General features: G+C 38.6%; 1 protein-coding gene across 1 annotated transcript in view; it reads left to right on the top strand.

Annotated features, from left to right (window-relative positions):
• Positions 1-2,261: 2,261 nt before the first annotated feature.
• Positions 2,262-19,990, top strand: part of rmdn3 (regulator of microtubule dynamics 3) — a 59,223-nt gene continuing 41,494 nt past the window's right edge. Inside the window, exons 1-5 of the mRNA XM_088925511.1 lie at positions 2,262-3,041; positions 4,165-4,342; positions 5,254-5,400; positions 7,545-7,806; positions 12,993-13,095. Of these exons, the coding sequence (XP_088781637.1) occupies positions 2,837-3,041; positions 4,165-4,342; positions 5,254-5,400; positions 7,545-7,806; positions 12,993-13,095 (895 nt within the window). The 5' untranslated portion in view covers positions 2,262-2,836. The remainder of the gene's footprint in view (positions 3,042-4,164; positions 4,343-5,253; positions 5,401-7,544; positions 7,807-12,992; positions 13,096-19,990) is intronic.

The raw sequence follows: 19,990 nt of genomic DNA, 5'->3' as shown, positions 1-19,990 counted from the left end.
CCATTGAAACAGAGAAAAACAAGTGGCAATAAAATTCCACGGCACATATGTACATATCAATATAGCAGGGGGGTCCATCAGAGATTTAGCTACTCAGACAAGTTTATTTTTCATACAGGAAAACAGATGAAAGAGTTATCTCAAGAATTTTCTGAAAATGTTGCAATCAGACCCGGTCTTCCCTGAGTGCACGGCGGTTGGATGATTTGCCACCTCTTATGGTTTTCCTGTGTTCGGCTCAGGTTTCCCTTTTAATCCTGTGGTTTGGAAAAGTCGCATAATATCCATTGTGGTTTTATTCTCAAACACGGACATAGAACAATGGTGAATTTTCCTAAAGGGGCACATGTTGAGAATTTCTTACCGCGCTCTAATTTTGTGTCTTTCAACTGCGAAAACTTGAACTATCCTTCAAAAATGTAATTACTTAAGGCTGTCAATATGTATAACCTCAAATCCTGGTGTCCCATAATACTTTTCAGTTTAATTGAGAAACATGATTCTATGGTGTCCCTTTACTGAAATCTTCTGGTAATACTTCATTTTTGTCCAAAGGCAGACTTGTCTGTTTTAATTCCCAACAAAAATGGATGTTTTGAAAGACTAGAGTTCAGTTCCAAGAAGTGGTCTTAATTTTTTCTATAATCCCTCAGGTTTTGAGAGTGCTTTAAGGGTATTCCCCACATATAATCTATCTTTCTATGCCCTTTGTTGTGTACTTGTAATTATATTTCTTGATGTCTTCTTTTACATGAGTATGTTCCCATGATAAAAAATTCAAGCAAAAATACAGTAAAGCCTCAAAAGATGTCAAGAGGTCTTGTATGTATGAGTTCTGTCTTTACTTTTAATCATAGTAGAGCTGATTCTTCTCAATCAATCAATCAATCAATCAATCAATCAATGTGTATTTGTTTTAAGTTGGAAGAACTGCTTTGAGGTTGTTTCATTTTTAGGGCAAGAGAAAAATAAACATGCTCTGATTTTAATCAAAATATATTACTCGCCATTTGGAGAACATTTGCTTTTATCTGTTAAAAATGTGCTACACTCTGAAAAGGGATGATGTTACAATAATTATGAATCACCAATACATAATCTAATAAATTTCAATAAATAGTATGTAATAAATATTTCAGTTGGGTATCCATCCACATTTGTTTTACACAAGTTCTAATTTTGAAATACTTTAATTTAGTTAAAAATAGAATGGTTAAGTCAAAGAAGACTTATGTGGATTATGCACACAGTAAAATGAAAAGATCTGATCTGAAAAGGGAAACTCATAAAAATGCCAAGTGGAGTAGACAGGCAGTGCGCAAGCTCTGACAATAAAAATATGAAGGTGAAAATAAAAGCCTTGCGATTAATATCACCTTCATGTCCTTTTCCCTGAAAACAGCAACACTGAGATACTGTCTTTAATATCCTCAGAGCTCTTTGTCATTTCAGGCTCATAAACAATAAAAAATCTTTCCATTTTGAAAATAACTGTCAATATACAACAGAAATATCTTCTCCATGTATCTTTCGAAGGCTCAGTGGAAAAAGAATAATGACTAGACTCAAATGAGTAAGCAGTTTTCAATCTTTATACATTTAAAAAAACATATTGTGAGAAATCGCATAATTAATAAAATTTCTGAAAAAGTGTGGGAGAGTAATTCTCAGCAGATATTGTATGTATGTACTATTCCATTGTAACAGCATTGTGATTTTTTGTAAATTGCTTTGAGGTGATGCTCACCAGGAGAGAGCAGCTTACACAAAGGCTTCACAGCCAAAACGTTGTGTTTTCTCTCATCTCTTTTTAGCATGTAATATACCTATTACTTGTTCCTTAAAAGAGTAAATTACAACAATTTGACTTATGTAATAAATTCGGAAATTAAAATGGTTTATAATGCTCCTCAGACGAGTCAAATACATCAATGTAAGAAATTAAACACATGGCGTGAAAAATGTACTGTATACAGTAACATACAGTATTAGCATTCTATTGTTTTTTTACCTTTCAAACGTTCTATTTCCTACTATAAATAATTCAGCTTTGCTATAATATGATTTGTATTATTAGTAAATTTGAAATGATTTAATCTACTCTTGCAACCAACTGAGAGCTGCGGTCTGAATGGCAATCTCTCGTTTGCGACCTTTGTTACTGTATGTTCGTCACCCTGTGTCCGTAATGGTTACTGTCACTTTAACCTTACGGCGGGGGCGAGGTATAAACATGTATAGTTTCTGGTTGCAAGACGGAAGAGTTTTGGTGTAACACTAGAGTTTTTTTCCCATTAATTCCCCCGGCATGCTAAAAAACGAAACAGAAATAGTGAGCACATATACTAAATAGAAACTGATATTATCATATCAGCTAATAAAACATTAAATAATAATCTTTACTTAGACAGAAACGAAGAAAAACGTGCGATTCTGGGCTTTCTAGCGTAAGTAAACGTGATGACAGCGGCTGTAGTATAGTACAACGCAGATAACCGGCTTGAGGGGAGAAAGCGTGGTGTATTCGTGCAATTCAAGGAGAAACACTGAAACTGCCATATTTTAAAGCGCGTTTAGAAAGTAAAAGCGCGGACACTTTCTAAATAAATTACATGGGGCTTCATTCATATGTTTTTTTTATTTTACAAGTTTTATTTTTAAAAATAATATATTTCTAGTTATTCCTAAACGACACTCTTAACTTGATATTTTTGTTTTCCGATATATTTTAGCATTGCATCTAGTGGAGAACAAACGTTAATTTGGGACCTGTCATGAATTAGAACCATTTGGTGTACTTTGCTTTTATATACAGTATATAGGACTTCTTTCTGTAATGGGCAAACTAGGAATAAATACCTTGGTTGCACTGAGCTTGGGAGCTACCGCAGGAGCTGGATTGATTATTTACTTTATATACAACGAGAGGAAAAAAAGGAAGGTACGAACGCTAAGACTGGAGAACAACTCAACACACGTGTTGCACAGGACGGATGGGCCGACTGGAGTTCACAGCACTACACAAGCCCTGGATATCAGAGGTAAATCACATGCAGAATATATTTCAGTTAGCTGCAAACATAAAGGAAACGCTTGAGCAAATGAGTGTACTGTATATTGAAAGCAGCTTTAGACAGGTGTGGTTCCTGAGTTAATTAAGTCTGTCGACCTCACAGAGAGGGATACCATGGTTGGGTTGCAGTGTATAAACCTTGTATTATAGCTAAAAATGTACTTTTGCAAGTAAAGTGGTGTAAGAACACTAGTAGTGGTCTATTGAGCAGTGGAAAAAAGTCATATGGTCAAATGAGTCACCCTTTGCCCTGTTCTCAACAAGCAGATAAGTACCTGTGTGATGCTTGCCAAGTGAAGCCTATAGGCTCAAGTGCTTGTTTCTTATGGTGCATTGACTGCTTGCAGGGCAAGGCCATTTTGAGTGATCACAATTGTCATCCTGATGGGAGTAGAATCTTCCAGGATGACAGTGCCCCCCTGCACAGGGCACCAGTGGTGACTGAATGGTTTGATGAGCATGGAAACGATTTAAACCATATCTCATGGCTGTCCCAGTCAGGAGGTCTCAACCCAGTGGCACACTCATAGGAGATTCTGGAGTGGTGTCTGAGACGGCGTTTTCCACCACCATCAACAAAACCTCAGATGATGGAATGTTTTTAATGGAAGAATGTTGTCCCTACAACAAAATTCTAGACACTTGTAGAATCTATGCCAAGGCACATTGAAGCTGTTCTGGTGGCCCATGGTAGCACACTATCCTAATAACAAGTTGTATTGGTGTTTCCTTTATTTTGGCAGGCTTTATAGTATTGTGAATGTCAGCCTTGATTCCCACAGATTCTTTCTATCTTTCTTCAGACTGACCTTTTGCTAAATTTCATGCTATTATGATTTTTTAAACATAATATGTGTTTGCAGTCATTCTCTTGCTTTTATATAAACCTTCTCTGTTTTAAGTGGTGTATTGATGCTTCTGTGTTACTGAAGGAACATGTACATCAGTTTAAGAAATTAAACACAAGCCATGAAACTGTCATAGGCTGACCATAGTTTTAGCTGTTATTGCTGTCAAGCCTACTTTGATTGAATAGCGCTGTATCAGAAACTTGGGTTGAACTCTATCTTAATCAATCTGCCCATGTACAGGGTCTTCACTTGGAACACTGTCTTTGGAGCCAGACCGGGGTGTGTTGCCTGAACAGCAGGGGGAGCTGTGGAGCCGGCTGGATGCAGTGCTCCACTGTGTGGCTGAGCTGCGGGCTGAAGTGGCTGACCTGAGGAACGGTCTGCAGGGGATCGCTGACCAGATCGTCCAGGATGTGAAGTGAGGAGAGAAATGCTTGTATGAATGGAACTGTAACTGGCATGAATGCCTTCTGAGGAAGCAGAAGCACAAAAATGAAGGAATGAGCAAAGGGTCTTCTTTCCTGCACAATGTATTTTTTTTTACTTAATCGTTTGTTTAACCAGAAAGGTCAATTTACACAATTTCTCCTTTAAAATAATCCATTTTAGGCTTATATAGCATTAGTACAGAAACATAGCAGTGAAAGAAAGAAAAGAGCAATCAGTAAAATGTAAAAGGCATAACATAACAGGATATGGATTTATTAGTTAGGATCAGGCAGAAATGCTTTAACTATACAACTAAAAGACCCCTAGAATACAATGGCAGATGCCTTCAGCTTACTCTGTAAATTATTCCCTTCATTAGGAATGATATATGGCAAATTGAAAAAAAGTTTAAAAAATATTGTTCTTCTTAGATAGTTAAATTTGTTGAAGGTACTACATTTTAAATTGAAAGATGTAACTGAGAACTGCAATAAATTAGAGAGGTGTTTTCCCAATTTTGAGTCTGTAAATTTGCTTATGAGGTCTCTAAGTGTGCTTAAATGGCATAATCAGTCGAAAAGTAAAGATCGCCTATTGCCTGTACCATATTAATATAAATGGAGAAAGCAGTAGGACTCAAACTAGAAACTTGCAGGACTCCCTTTGTAACTGGATGTGGTTGTGAAGTATATCTGTCAGGTTTTACACATTGTATATGGTTTTGGAAATAGTTGCTAGACCATACAAGTGAGACTGTATCAAGACAGATATTACACAACCTTTTTGAAATGATTGAGTGATCCACAGTATTGAGAGCAATAGATTAATGCATGAAGATCAATAACAGTATGTGACAGAATTTGAAGCCTTCTTATGTCTCTGTTTCACTTTGTTTTGCAGATGCAGTGTGGAGGAGAGTCAGAAGGCAGCACGCAAACGGAGAATCTTCCTGCCTAGGGAGCGCACTGACTCTATGAGCTCCAGCTCCATCTACTTTTCAGCTAGTGCAGGCCCAGCCAGTGTGTACGATGGGGAAAGTGAGGGAGGGTAGGTTTCACAGGTCTCTGAACTCGCCTGTATTTTATGCATCTCAGAGTTCTCGTGTCGTCACCCGTGTGGATCCCTGAACAGTCAAAACATCATTTTGGAAACCATTTTGAACAGTAATTGAAACTGTGGCGAAAATGAGGTTAAGATAAAAACGCATATATGTGTCGACACCTCCGGATTGAGAATGCTGTTTTCTAAAAGTTTAAGTTTGAGGAAAGATGATATCTTGCAGAAAACGGAATTAAGGTGGTGGAAGCAAGTTATGGTAGAAGCAGCCTATGGACTATCACAATTATTAATCGTTGGAGATATGAAAGATGTTTCCATATTTAAATGATCCTCCACACTCATGCAAACATAAATAAATTATATCGGCTGTGCCATATTGCAAGTTCTCTGAGTAGAAACTTCATGGATAAGTCACGTGGCCTGCATTCGTTCTTGCTCACTTGAAAAGGTTGTTGGCCTTGATAAAGTGGGGGGAAAAAAAAACGGGCAAAGCGACAAGTCGCTGTTGATTGAAAGAAGGGTTTCCATGGAGCTTCTTTTTCAAGAATTTGTCCCTGCAGATTTGAAGAGACCCGATCCAGGAAGGAAAACAGGAAACCGAAGGGGCACCGAGCTGAAAGCAGAAAACAAATTAAGAATCCCTCCTGCCAAAACACACTTTCAGAACCTCTTTCTTGAGCCGCCCCCACCTTCCGGTGGTCCCTGTGTGAATTCCTGTTACAGCTCCAGCGCTCCATCTTATTAGCGTCCAAATGCACTTTCACTCTTACCTGGGCTCCCGCTGGGACTGACCTGGGTGCTTCCCCGCGGTGGTGGAGAGGAAGCACTGGGGTGGCAGGCAGGGAGGCTGTGCAGCTCTGCCCATCCTTGGCACAAGGAAGCGCCCTGCCTGCGCAGGCCTCGTTGGCTTTCTTGTTTCGGCATCCGATGTTTTAGCCGTGCCCTCATCAGGAAAGCAATCGTCAGAGGGATGCTTCACGTTAGAAGTGTTAAAAACTTCCCTACTTCCTGACTTTGAGGAAAAGAAGCAGAACAATGATGGGAAAGTGGTTATTTTCCCTGGAACCTCTTGAGTGAGGCTTCAGGATCATCCCCTTCCGAAACAGTGCAGAGGAGCTATTTTTGTGAAGTGCGCTGTTTAGTAGAGTACATGTGAGCCAAAAAAAGCTTTGGGTGTTATATAACGCTTGTGTTATGTTTTTTTTGTAACAAAGGCGGAAAAAAAGCCTTAGAAAACTCAGGTCAGTTAGCTAAAGGCGGCACAGATCCAACCTCATCAGGAGATCTCTTCAGAAAAATGCAGGGCACTTAGGAGCCATTTAGCCTGTCATTGTTTTTATTCTTTTAACTACGCTTTTATCAGAAAGGGAAAACATGGGTGTCTTCTTCTTTTGGAGTATTTTTTTCCCATCGCTCAACATATAAGACATCAAAGACATGATGATTATAATTAGGAAATGTCAGAGAAGCACAACCACCCAAAGGTGTGCATGATAACCTTTACAATCCCAAACTTTCTTTTTAAATTTTTTTGCTTTCTGGCTCGTGTCTTGTCAGGTCATTTATTTTTATACTTCAGACAAATGTTGATAAAGTTAGATACATTTGTCAGTTTAATTGGTGCTTGGAAATATTTTGCTAAAATGATGACAACAAAACAAAATATCTTTCTTGTGGTAATGTAATGGACTGTAATCTAAGTCCTGCATTAATGCCAAAATTAAGTAAGGAACTCTTATCCAATCGATCCTGCTTTTAGACTCTGTTGGTCTCAAAGATCCATGAGAAATTTGTATTTAGTAGTTAATAATATATTATGAAGATTTATAAAATAAATAAATCTTTTTAGGGCTTAAGTATTTTCAGACGAGGGATTGATGATAAATTTGTAGAAAAGCAGTATTATTATGAGTTATTTATAAACAAAGTTAAAATATTTTAGCTTTAACAAAGCTTCAATATGTCACCCATCCATCCTTCCATCTGTTTTCTATCCACCTTATCCATTCGGGGTCGTGGAGGAGCTGGAGCCTATCCTGGCAAGCAGCAGTCCATCCCTGGGCTCTGTTATCATTCACATATTCAAAATGTTTTCATGAGCAGTAAAGGTTTCTCTTTTCTTGACTTTTCAGGTACACAACTGCTAACGCCGAGTCCGATTACAATGGGGAAACGGACAAGGACACAGATGAGGAAGATGAGAGTTGCGCAACGGTGAGGACGCTTCGACGAGACTCGCTCTGCCTGGATGACAATGAGCCTTCCTCCCAGCTTGACTTCGAGCTGCCCAGTGATGAGCTATCCCCCCTGCTGGCGCAGAGTGACAGGCTGCACTCTGGAGCAAAGGAGGAGAAGGCTGAAGGCTTTCACCTGCTGCTCACAAACAAGCCCCTGGTAGGTGCATACTAGAGTGACAACAGGTATAACAGCAAGAAATGTACAGAAGTGAATTGAGTTTTGGCCATGAAGATAAACTGACTCCTGGCATATTTAATACAACTGCTTTAAGTACTAGACATCAATCCATACATCCATTTTCTATCCACTTTATTCAGTAGAGGCTCGCGGGGGAGCCTGAGCCTAGGATGGACACCAGTCTACTGCAGGGCACACACAGATGCAAACACAGACATACTCACATGAAACCCAGTTTTCCAAGAAGCCAAATAACCTACCAGCATGTCTTTGGATTGTGGGAGGAAACCGGAGTAACCAGAGGAAACCCACATGAACAATGGGAGAACATACAAACTCCATGCAGAAAGCACCTCAGGTCCTGAATTGATCGCAGGGCTCCCTGTGCTGGGCAGCAGCAGTGCTGGGACTAGAAATAATATGCACAATTCCAAAAACAAAGCACACAATACATTTGAAAAGGTGCCATATGTACCTTTCTGGAAATGATGCAGGCTGTATGTCATGATACCTACTAGCTTAAATGCAAACATCAAATTTTCTGTTGGCAGATAATTTAAAATAATGTATTAGCATAGTTACACGAATGCAGCTGTTAAAGATTGCTATAATGTGTTCAAGTACTGTTACTGCTCTAGAATCGAACTATGGGTTATTTTGTCCTCCAGTGGTAGTCATGACAGCCATATGCAGTTGATCCAAGGAAATAAGTTTCCTAATTATTTTACAGATGTAATCTACTTTTTATATTTTTAATGCATAAAAAGGACTAATTAATTTGTATCCTATTTACATGTTTTTTGTGTGCATCACGTCATGGAGCATGATTTCACGAAAGATTCTATTTAAAGTAACATTTGATAAACTATGAAGATTAAAACTAAAAGTGTCATTAATGTAGTTGCTGTACCCTGCCTGATGTAGCTGGTCCCTAGCTACTGGGTATACTGGACCCTGGTCACCCATTCACACAGTTTTACTCCACAGATGTTTGATAAGGGTTTGTTCTGGGCTAGGTCTAGTTGTCTTTAGACTGCTGTTCTTATCTAACAAGACAATGTTGATGGTATTGATTGAGAAATAATGGAATGACTTTAATTTGCAGAAATGTATCAGTTTAACGCCTGTTGAGTAATAATAAAGCTACCATGTTGTTGTCTGTACCCCAAGAAAAGGCATGTTTTAACATAATGGAAAATTCTTGTCTTGGGTTAAAGAAAGCTGCCTGGACATCATGGGGCTTCTATCCACAGACCCTCCCAACCAATTACATACTGCAGCAGAATACATTGTGCTCATGTGATCTTGTAGGAGACACACCAAACCTTTTAACCTCCAACTCAATACCTCAATGTGCGTAGTGTCAGGAGCAGTTAAATCAACTCTACTTGACAAATCCAAATGGCCAAAAATCTTGCTTCCTCAACCATACAGTGGTGTGAAAAGGTGTTTGCCCCCTTCCTGATTTCTTATTTTTTTGCATGTTTGTCACACTGAAATGTTTCAGATCATCAAACAAATTGAAATATTAGACACAAGTAAACACAAAATGCAGTTTTTAAATGGAGGTTTTTATTATTAAGGGAAAAAAAATCCAAACCTACATGGCCCTGTGTGAAAAAGTGATTGAAATATTGTGATTAACTGGTTGGGCCACCCTTAGCAGCAACAACTGCAATCAAGCGTTTGCGATAACTGGCAAGGAGTCTTTTACAGCGCTGTGGAGGAATTTTGGCCCGCTCATCTTTGCAGAATTGTTGTAATTCGGACACATTGGAGGGTTTTCGAGCCTTAACCGCTTTTTTAAGGTCATGCCACAACATCTCAATCGGATTCAGGTCAGGACTTTGACTAGGCCACTCCAAAGTCTTCATTTTGTTTTTCTTAAGCCATTCAGAGGTGGACTTGCTGGTGTGTTTTGGATCATTGTCCTGCTGCAGAACCCAAGTGCACTTCAGCTTGAGGTCACAAACAGATGGCCTGACATTCTCCTTCAGGATTTTTTTGGTAGACAGCAGAATTCATGGTTCCATTTACCACAGCAAGTCTTCCAGGTCCTGAACCAGCAAAACAGCCCCAGACCATCACACTACCACCACCATATTTTACTGTTGGTATGATGTTCCTTTTCTGAAATGCTGTGTTACATTTACGCCAGATGTAATGGGACACACACCTTCCAAAAAATTCAACTTTTGTCTCGTCAGTCCACAGAGTATTTTCCCAAAAGTCTTGGGGATCATCAAGATGTTTTCTGGGAAAACTGAGATGAGCCTTTATGTTCTTTTTGCTCAGCAGTGGTTTTCGTCTTGGAACTCTGCCATGCAGGCCATTTTTGCCCGGTCTCTTTCTTATGGTGGAGTCATGAACACTGACCTTAACTGAGGCAAGTGAAGCCTGCAGTTCTTTGGATGTTGTTGTGGGGTTTTTTCTGACCTCTTGGATGAGTCGTCGCTGCGCTCTTGGGGTAATTTTGGTCGGCCAGCTACTCCTGGGAAGGTTCACCACTGTTCCATGTTTTCGCCATTTGTGGATAATGGCTCTCACTGTGGTTCGCTGGAGTCCCAAAGCTTTAGAAATGGCTTTGTAACCTTTTCCAGACTGATAAATCTCAATTACTCTGTTTCTCATTTGTTCCTGAATTTGTTTGGATCGCAGCATGATGTCTAGCTTTTGAGGATCTTTTGGTCTACTTCACTTTGTCAGGCAGGTCCTATTTAAGTGATTTCTTGATTGAGAACAGGTGTGGCAGTAATCGGGCCTGGGTGTGGCTAGAGAAATTGAACTCAGCTTTCCAAAGATGTGATAAACCACAGTTGATTTATGTTTTAACAGGGGGGGCAATCACTTTTTCACACAGGGCCATGTAGGTTTGGATTTTTTTTCCCTTAATAATAAAAACTGCATTTTGTGTTTACTTGTGTTATCTTTGTCTAATATTTCAATTTGTTTGATGATCTGAAACATTTCAGTGTGACAAACATGCAAAAAAATAAGAAATCAGGAAGGGGGCAAACACTTTTTCACACCACTGTACATGAAGATCCTTTGGCACGATATCTTTAGTAACCCTGCATGGCAGGTTACAATCCCACAACTTCATGTGGAAGTATGTTGAAGCTGTTGTGCTCTTGTACCCCCAACCGTATGTGGAAGTAGATCAAAGCTGTGGGTGGAGTTCAGACTTCAGCATCAATATTCAGTGTAGAGCGTTATAAAGCTTTTTTCAGCTTAAGCCAAATCATTGATCCCGTCAAAGAAACGCCAGCTTTCTCCCTCTGTCAGAAATACTGGCTCAAATTGGCATGGCTATATTCTGGCTCTAAAATGTCGATATGTATCTGTAATTGTTACTTTGTACCCAAGCCATGTAAACAAAGACTGTGTACTTCTAATTAGTGTTTTTTTTGTCCTGTCACACACAAAAGTTACTAGCTGTGGTACCTGGCTTTACCCAGGGAAGGAAATGAACAAGCTAGCCTGTTTCTGTGTGCCACATTTTCTGGGAGTTAGAATAACTATATAACCATAAATGTTAGACTTTGCACAAAAATGCATAAAACAATGCTGCCACGTTGACAGGCACAGATTCACAATTTAATTCTAAAACTCTTTTGTCATAATTCTGCACCTGTGTTCCAAATGTGGTGCTGATTAGGTAAACAATAACAATAGTAAGGCTACTAATGTAGATTATTTTTAAAAAAGCATTATTGGAATATACCTATGCTGCTATTTGATTGACATTCAAAATAGGAAAAATTCAAATTTTGAATTGGGTCATATTTTATACACTGTGTACATGTGCTACAGGAATCCATAAAATATATATTTTATACCCTTCTGTCCTTCATCATCTAAGTGCCAGATTGGTACTAATTGGATGAGCAGTATCAGAATGCACACAGGACAGACATACACATTGAGCTTTATATATAAGATTGTTCAATCCAGCCTTTGTAATGTGATTGATAAGAAACAATTTAGAGTGAGACAAAACAACAAGTTTAACATTGGATCGAAATTTATATATATTTAAGTATATATAATGGCTGTTTTAAAAGTGAACGTTTGCTAATGGGTAGATAAAAAAACATTTATAGAATTTCCTAGTTTACAACATTCTCAGTTTGGCAGCATTACTGAGGTTACCATCAGGCAATTGTAACAAGACAACAGCAAGGGACTCAAAATGATAAAAACATGTAATCGAAAGCTTTGAAGAGCTTTTATCTTAAATTAAAAATTCTTTGAAGGAAGCAATATTTCACACATCGAGAGGAAGGAAATGCCAAGACCCTGATACAAGCATGGCAGGGAACACTGTGCTATAATTGGATGAATTCTGCAGAATTGTTGAATTTTAGGAACACATCCTGTTAACCAGTAGTTAGTCGAAACAGCTGTTGCATAATATGAGCTAAAACGTCTGTGGCTGTCATTTTACCCATTTTAACATTGTTCAAATATTTCCACTGTGGTGCACTTCTGAAGTAGCACGTACACTTGAGCAGTTGCTGCACTTTGGTATTAACTCTTGTGGTCACAAAAGAGTAAGAATGGGCCTGGAACCAGTTTACAGTTAATTTTCTTTATGGGCAAGAAGGGATAAGCTCTACCAGTTTACAATAAAATATATTAAAAGGTAAAAACCCTAAAGATTATTTAGAATTTCGTTTTGGGGAAGAAACTTTGAGAACTGTATACAAACAGCACCTTAAAATTGGACTGAGAGAATTACCAAATTCATGCAGAAGTGGCTTAAAATGTTTATTTCAGTTGCCTTCCCACTCCATTTCTGCTTTACATTGGTAAAACACAGAAAATATAGCTCTACATAACTTCCTTGCAACTATATAGCTCTTTTCTATCTCAGAGCTCTAAACATATAGGTGAGGACCCACTTCTTCCACCACTGTAATGCATTTCTCCAATGGGTGGGACATGCCATTCATTATACTGTACAGCAGCAGTCTCACTGCAAAAAATCGAGAAATGAGAGAATACGTCATTGTTTGATTTAAAGGGACTCTTGATGTAGGCCAGGTAATTTAGGCTAGAAGGTGGTAATGGTGTTGCTGGGACAGGACCTACTGTAGTCAAGATCTGTTATTAGCTATAAGCATGTTATCCTCTTAACTTTGGGTATGCTATTCCCCCCTCAGTATGGCGATAGTAAAGAATTCCAATGGCGACTGGCACGTTCCTATAACGACATGTGTGAGATCACAGAAGACAAAGAAGAGAGAAAATCCTACGCTGAACAAGGTGATGTACTTCATTTTCTCCTTCCTTGGCCAGGGATTGAGAGACAACTTACCTAACATTTCAGTTTCTTCCAAACAGCAAGAGCCAGTAAGTTCAGTATAGCGTGTGATCTTCTACTTTGTCAAAAAGGGTTTGTGCTACACATCTTATTAAGATTTTGTGAGCTTTTATCGTTGATCAACAGATATTCAGGACTGTGAGTGGAAAAGTGGAAGCTTACAGTTTAATTAATTTAATTAACTAATGGAATTAGCTGCAGCCTGCAGCTCACAAGTGGTAGCCCACATAAGCTAAGCAGGGCTGAGCCTGGTCAGTACCTGGATGGGAGACCTCCTGGGAAGCTGTGGTTGCTGCTGGAAGAGGTGTTAGTGGGACCAGTGGGGCCCACCCACCCTGTGGTCTGTGCGGGTTCTAATGCCCCAGTATAGTGACGGGGACACTATACTGTAGTGGACTCCGTCTTTCGGATGAGACAAGGTCCTGACTAAAAAGCATATGCAACCTATACTTTTCATTTCAGGTAAAAAAATATTTTCTAAAAAAGCACCTTTCATACAAAAAATCTGAACTCTGTGGAATAATGAAATCATATATACAGTATATATGCATCTAGTCCTCCACATTCCCAGGGAATATATTCCTGAACTGCCCGCAGATAATGAAAGACTAATACACTGTGAAAAGTCTCCTCTACACTAGATATACTGTATATACCATGAGTATACCTAATACGCCTTGTAAGTAAACATAACAACAGAGCATGACAGAAAATAAGTGCAGTGCTGCAGTTTTCCATTATAAAAGGGACTATATTAAAAACAAGCATGAAGTGCATTCCTTTGCAGTTACTGATAACGGTAATAGTCAGGTAGATGTGATGGGTATTGTATGCACATGAACATACTTTATATTCTGTTGATGGTGACGATTGGTGAATCCGATGCCAAGAATGAAGTTAATGATTTTACAGTGCTGTCTTCCCTTATTTGTGTTTACGTGTGTATAATGATTTTAACACGCACATGCCAACTAAAAGCAGCAAAAGACTGTGATCATGCATAGTCCGATGCAGGGGTGCAGAGTAAATAGAGAACTGGGATGAGATGTGGTGGGTAAGGCTGAAGAAACAAACGCATGCATGAATTTTGAATTGAGTAATGGAGACTGTCCGAGAAGTTTCTGGCTTCTGAGAATGTTCTAGAAGCCTCAAGAATGCCTCTCGAGCCAGGCGTGGTTCAGTATTTAAGGATTTCTGTACTTTAAGTATGCACTTAAGTTTGCATATAACCATTTAAGAATAGTCAAATTAATAAAAAATCACCCTGCATTTAGAATTAAATATAGGTGCAAGCACAGAAAGAAACATTACAGAGTTGAAGCACATGAAAAATATTGTTTGTAAATCACAGACTGACAGAGGTTTCCTGTAAATTTCGATCAACTTAATTTACTGTAGAACTTTGACCCGTTAAACTGTTAGTCTTATGCATATTCATGGGAAAATGGACCTGATACAGCAGTGAATTGAGAGATCAATATCTTCATCACAGCATTTATATTCTAGTGTTATATTCTAAGTTATATTCTAGTGAGAACAGCAAATTGATAGATTACTCAAAATGGACTTTGCACTCCATTCACTTGAATCACTAATTATAAGTTGATTCTGATGCCAGAGGACATCTCGGCAGGTTATTTAGGTTGAATGGCCCAATATTTTAATGCAGCATCTGACTAGAAATTTGGTTAATACACCAACTATTCTGGAGGCAGTTTTTGCAGACATGGATGAAAAACAGACAGCTCAGTCCCCCCGAGCTGTCAATAAGGATGATGAGGAAAGTAAAACTTTAACTTGACTTCATATGCAGAAGACTAATGCCTGCATTAACTGATTTAACTCGAAACAAGTGAGGTATTCTCATTGTAGACCAGGCAGCTATAACAAGAACGTCTGTAATGGTAAAAGCCAGGGCCTACAGGGGTCTTATATGACAGTCCTACAGAGTGTAAGGATTTATATGCTGTGAAGACCTGTGGGTAGAGGCAACAGGAGACATCCACATTACAAATGGTCAAACCTGGGAAAGACATTTGCAGATTCAGAGTGGAGGTTAGGGGGATGAATGTCTGACTGGGGAGAACTAGAAGGGCAGAGTGTAAATGATGCTGAGCAAAAAGAGAATTGAGAAAAAAAAGAGAAAAGAGAAAAGGCTAAAGAGAACTGCTTTAAGGGGAAGTCTGTACCACACTGTAGGCAGGTAATAGACTGAGTGATTGTGGATGGTTTAGCCCAGAATTTCTTAAAGGTTCCCTGTGAAAATCCACATTAAGGGGAGCCTATGGTGATGAGTGTTTGCTGCACTTATTTGCCACTTTACTAGATCATTTTTACTTCTTTAATTGACATTTTCATAGTATAATACTGGGCGAGTTCTATTAAATTTCTGCTTCAGGAAAGGGTGGCAATCCTGCAAGTAGTTAGTAATGAATAAATGACATGGTCATACATATACTACATTTTCATACCGGTTGACTGATAAAAGCATTAATAATCATTTTTATTGAAATGGTATGTAAATCACATTTAAAAAAAGATAGGTGAAATACAATTGCGATTACTTTGCGTTTCTGTTTATCAGCATAATTTTATGAAAGAATCATTATGTGATATGACTTAAGAATTTTGTTGGTTTTTTTCCTGTTGCTTTCTGTTGCAATTGTGACACCTAGTAAATATTCCTGTTTTAAGGACAGATTTTGTCAACATTCTGTATTTTATTCCCATGTAATCAATTTATTTTGCATGGGCTTCATTCTGTCTTTTTTTTCCCCCAATACCTTGTGCACGGAGATTGATGCAGCTGTTTCATGTCAGTGATCAATGCAGTCTGTGAAGCTGTAAGAAAAGCTTTTACATCTGTAGCACAAACATGGTAACTAACTCATAGCTAATGGGATAAAATGTGTAATGAAGGCTTTCACGAGGGCAGGTCTTAGAAGATGAAAGAGTTTCCCAATGCAGTTGAGCAAAGTTTCAGAACAATATGTTACCATTCCTTCAGTCTTTTTTTGGCATCAGTTGAGGAAGTGGGAATAAGAACAGACGCCTTGGGCAGGGCCTGGTGCACTAAATGGACAACAGCTTGCCTGGCACAAAATCAACCATGGCACAAACCTGCTCTGACTGAGATCAAGCACAGATTGGGCTTCTCCAACCAGCACTTGTCCAGAAACCAGCAAACCTGGTTTTGTTCTGAAGGGACTCCTGGCTGTGTTGTGGAATTCCTTCAAACTTGTACCCCACTGCAGTCTGTATTTTTCTCTTGTTTTTGATAGGTGCGAAAGGATTCCCACCTTTTCCAATGTTCTGTTACAGCAGTTTTGTATTTAGTACTGCTAAGGGGCTGATTTGTATTCTTGGAAAGCTATAATTGATGCCTTTTGCAGCATGGATAAAAGTTAAACTGATGATTTAGTGAGGCATACTGACTTCCTTGTTTTCTGTAAGATGAGGCCTCCTCTAGCTAAGGGCCTTGTTTTCTTCCACTTTGATTAATCATGAACAGTTCATGATTTGCAGTTGTTCTTGTTACCTCAGAAACCAGAACAGAGCTTTTGACCCTTTGGGGCCTATGTGGTGTTTCTAGTTCAGCTAGCCTTTCTAACAGAATTGTTATTTTTTTATTTTCCATACAGAGATAAGAATAGCTTTGGAATTATGGACATTAAAGAAAAGTCACATCTCATGTGCTAGCTTTAAGACAAAAATAAGTAAAATAATTTACAAGTAAACATTTTATGTTTTATTTGTAATAATAATTAATAATTGCTTACACTTATATAGCACTTTTCTGGACACTCCACTCAAAGCGCTTTACAGGTAATGAGGACTCCCCTCCACCACCACCAATGTGGAGCATCCACCTGGATGATGCGACGGCAGCCATAGTACGCCAGAACGCTCACTGGGGAGGAGAGCAGAGTAATGTAGCCAATTCATAGATGGGGATTATTAGGAGGCCATGAAATTGGTAAGGGCCAATGGGAAATTTGGCCAGGACGCTGGGGTTACACCCCTACTTTTTTTGAGAAACGCCCTGGGATTTTTAATGACCACAGAGAGTCAGGACCTCGGTTTTACATCTCATCTGAAGGACGGCGCCTGTTTACAGTATAGTGTCCTCGTCACTATACTGGGGCATTAGGACCCACATGGACCACAGGGTGAGCGCCCCCTGCTGGCCCCACTAACACCAGCAGCAACCTTAGTTTTTCCCAGGAGGTCTCTCATCCAGGTACTGACCAGGCTCACACCTGCTTAGCTTCAGTGGGTTGCCAGTTGTGAGTTGCAGGGTGATATGGCTGCTGGCATAAGTGTAGGCTATTAATACCTGAGAACATTTTTTTATTAATAGGCGATACTTTTTATCTCCTGGTGAGGTGTTTTCTTTGACCTTTATTTTGGGGAAAGAATAGAGAAAAATGTTCAGGATTTGTATTTGTTGTAGACAAAAGTTCTATAAATGTTATCTCAGAAAAAGTTTATTCGTAATACCAATGATCCTTTTCCATGTTTACTTTTGAAGTGAATAATATTTCAGAAATCAATTGCTCATTTTGTTACAATTTTTCTGTTTGATTAATTGTTTGAATAGCTTCCGGTTTTGGCAATGTGTGCATTTTATGTGTACTGTATGTAGTCCAGGTAGTAAACAGAATGGAAATGTTCTCTTTTAGCTCCAGATATGAGTCAGTCATGCTTAAAGGTAGGGCTGGGCAATATGGCCAAAAACATTATCACGATAAAAATTTTCATATCAGTCGGTATCGATAATTATCACGATAAATGTCAAATCATTATTTCTTTCAAGTTTAAAGGCAGATTTTTTCTCCTGAGTGAAAGTTGAAGGAACCAGACAGTTAATTTGTAAATTAAACAACTCTTTATTTTAAGAACACAACAAACACTTGCCAAACAGTAGAAACATTAAACAAATCTGAGGTAGAGAGTATTCAAGTCTTTTTTATGTCAAAATATGCATGAGTAAAATTTACAAAATAAATATCTTAATAAAAAAAATTTAAATACAGCAGTGTGATAAAGTTGAATGACCTTTTCTGTCGACGATGTCATCGTCCTTCGAGCTGGTCGTTGGCAGCACTACATTTGCTTCAGTGTCGCTCTTCTCCACTCTAACTACAATCCTGTTAGCCACCACCGTGTGGGTAAACAACACCACGTTAGCTGCCCGGTCTGCAACACGCACGCACACTCGCGCAGTATTTTGTGCGCATGCGCATATCATGCGCAAAGCATAAACATATATATCGAACATTTATCGAACTTTGTTAAAATTATATTGAGGAAAATTATATCGCGATAATTATCATTATCGAATTATCGCCCAGCACTACTTAAAGGCATTATCATCGCTCATATATTTTTTTTTTAAATGTGTCTTCCACCAATAGTGCTGAATCTTTTGAAGGTTGTGTTCAAATGGTGATGGTATTGAGATTATTCATTGGCAGACCTGCATGTTGTTGCCTCACTGCAAATGGGAGAAACTTGCCTGTTTCCATTGCTTGTCTGACTTGAGTAATGGACCTTGTTGTGAATGTTGCCAGGGAATGGAGTTTCTGAATATAGGTGCTGTGTCATCAGGTTTTACCATACCCAAGTGTCATTTACCTTTAATACCATTTATTCTTTAGTCAGTCTAGACTAGAACACAACAGTGCAAATATTTTTCCATAACTAATTTGTTTTTCATTTTTCATTAAATGTTTTTTCAAGATGTACTGGAAGGAAGAATATTCCTTTTTTGAACAAAATGATCCTTCCTGTGAACACATGATGAACACTCTCCGTTCTTCATTTGCCTGTTATATTCTTGTTTTCACTTGGATTTGTATTTATTTTTTTATTTAAAAACAACGAGGTGTCTGATTTTTTTTCATATCTGCAGTTTTATGCAGGTGTGGTTTTTTGGTGTTGAAAGGGTTAGGCCTGTTGGTGTGTTTGTCCACCTGAGGGAAACCATGGCTGTTTTTTCTTCTGTATTATTGATTTCAGACGGCATGTACCTCTACCAGCTGCTCCTCATTAACCCTTCTATAAAGATGTTTACATCTCTTTTCATTACAGTCCACCCTTTTTTTCAGTACTATTTCGCACACCATTTGGATTATTTTTTCAAGCTACTGTGTGAAAGTCTCTGTGTTTTTTACCACAGTGACCTTAACCCTTTTCTTTGACCCCTCCACTCGAAGTCTGGTCAGTGTGCATGTCTCTGTTTTAACCTTAAGTGATCTCAAATTCTCTAAACAATATCACATCTTCCATACAACTGCAAATTATTATGGGCAACACAGATTTAATTATAATTACATTAGTGGAATCCTGCCCATTAAATTCTTTGGAGAAGATGGATTTTGCTTTGAATTTGTAAAGTACAAAAGAAGATCATGTGTTACTATCAGAGGAACTATATTTTTTCATTCACTGACTCGGGGATAAGTCAAAGGCACATCATTTTGTATTCTTTTAAAGTCATACAGAGGCATACTGTGGTATTTCTTTTGGGGTGTGTCACCTAATTCAAACAGTTTTGTTCTCTGATCTTAGCCAATACAAAATGTTGAATAGGTCCTTTATCTGTAATGTGACTCCACTATAATTCTGAGTGTCATAGGTCAGTGGCCAACGATTAATAATTCTGAAAGGAGTACGTAAAAAGAAGTACTATTGAAGAAACTGGGCAAGATTTACAGTACATTGAAGAGAAACACATTTAGAGAAGAATAAAATAGAGAAAAACATCTCTTAGTTAAGTCACATGCCAGGTTAGGGTTTAAAGGCCTCCAGAGTAGCTCAAGCAGTAAAGGTGCT

Source organism: Atractosteus spatula, chromosome 9 (genome assembly GCF_055471065.1).
Source record: "Atractosteus spatula isolate fAtrSpa1 chromosome 9, fAtrSpa1.hap1, whole genome shotgun sequence".
In the NCBI taxonomy this organism is placed as follows: Eukaryota; Metazoa; Chordata; class Actinopteri; order Semionotiformes; family Lepisosteidae; genus Atractosteus; species Atractosteus spatula.
Note: the sequence above shows the minus strand (reverse complement) of the source record. Positions and strands in the feature narration are given on the sequence as shown.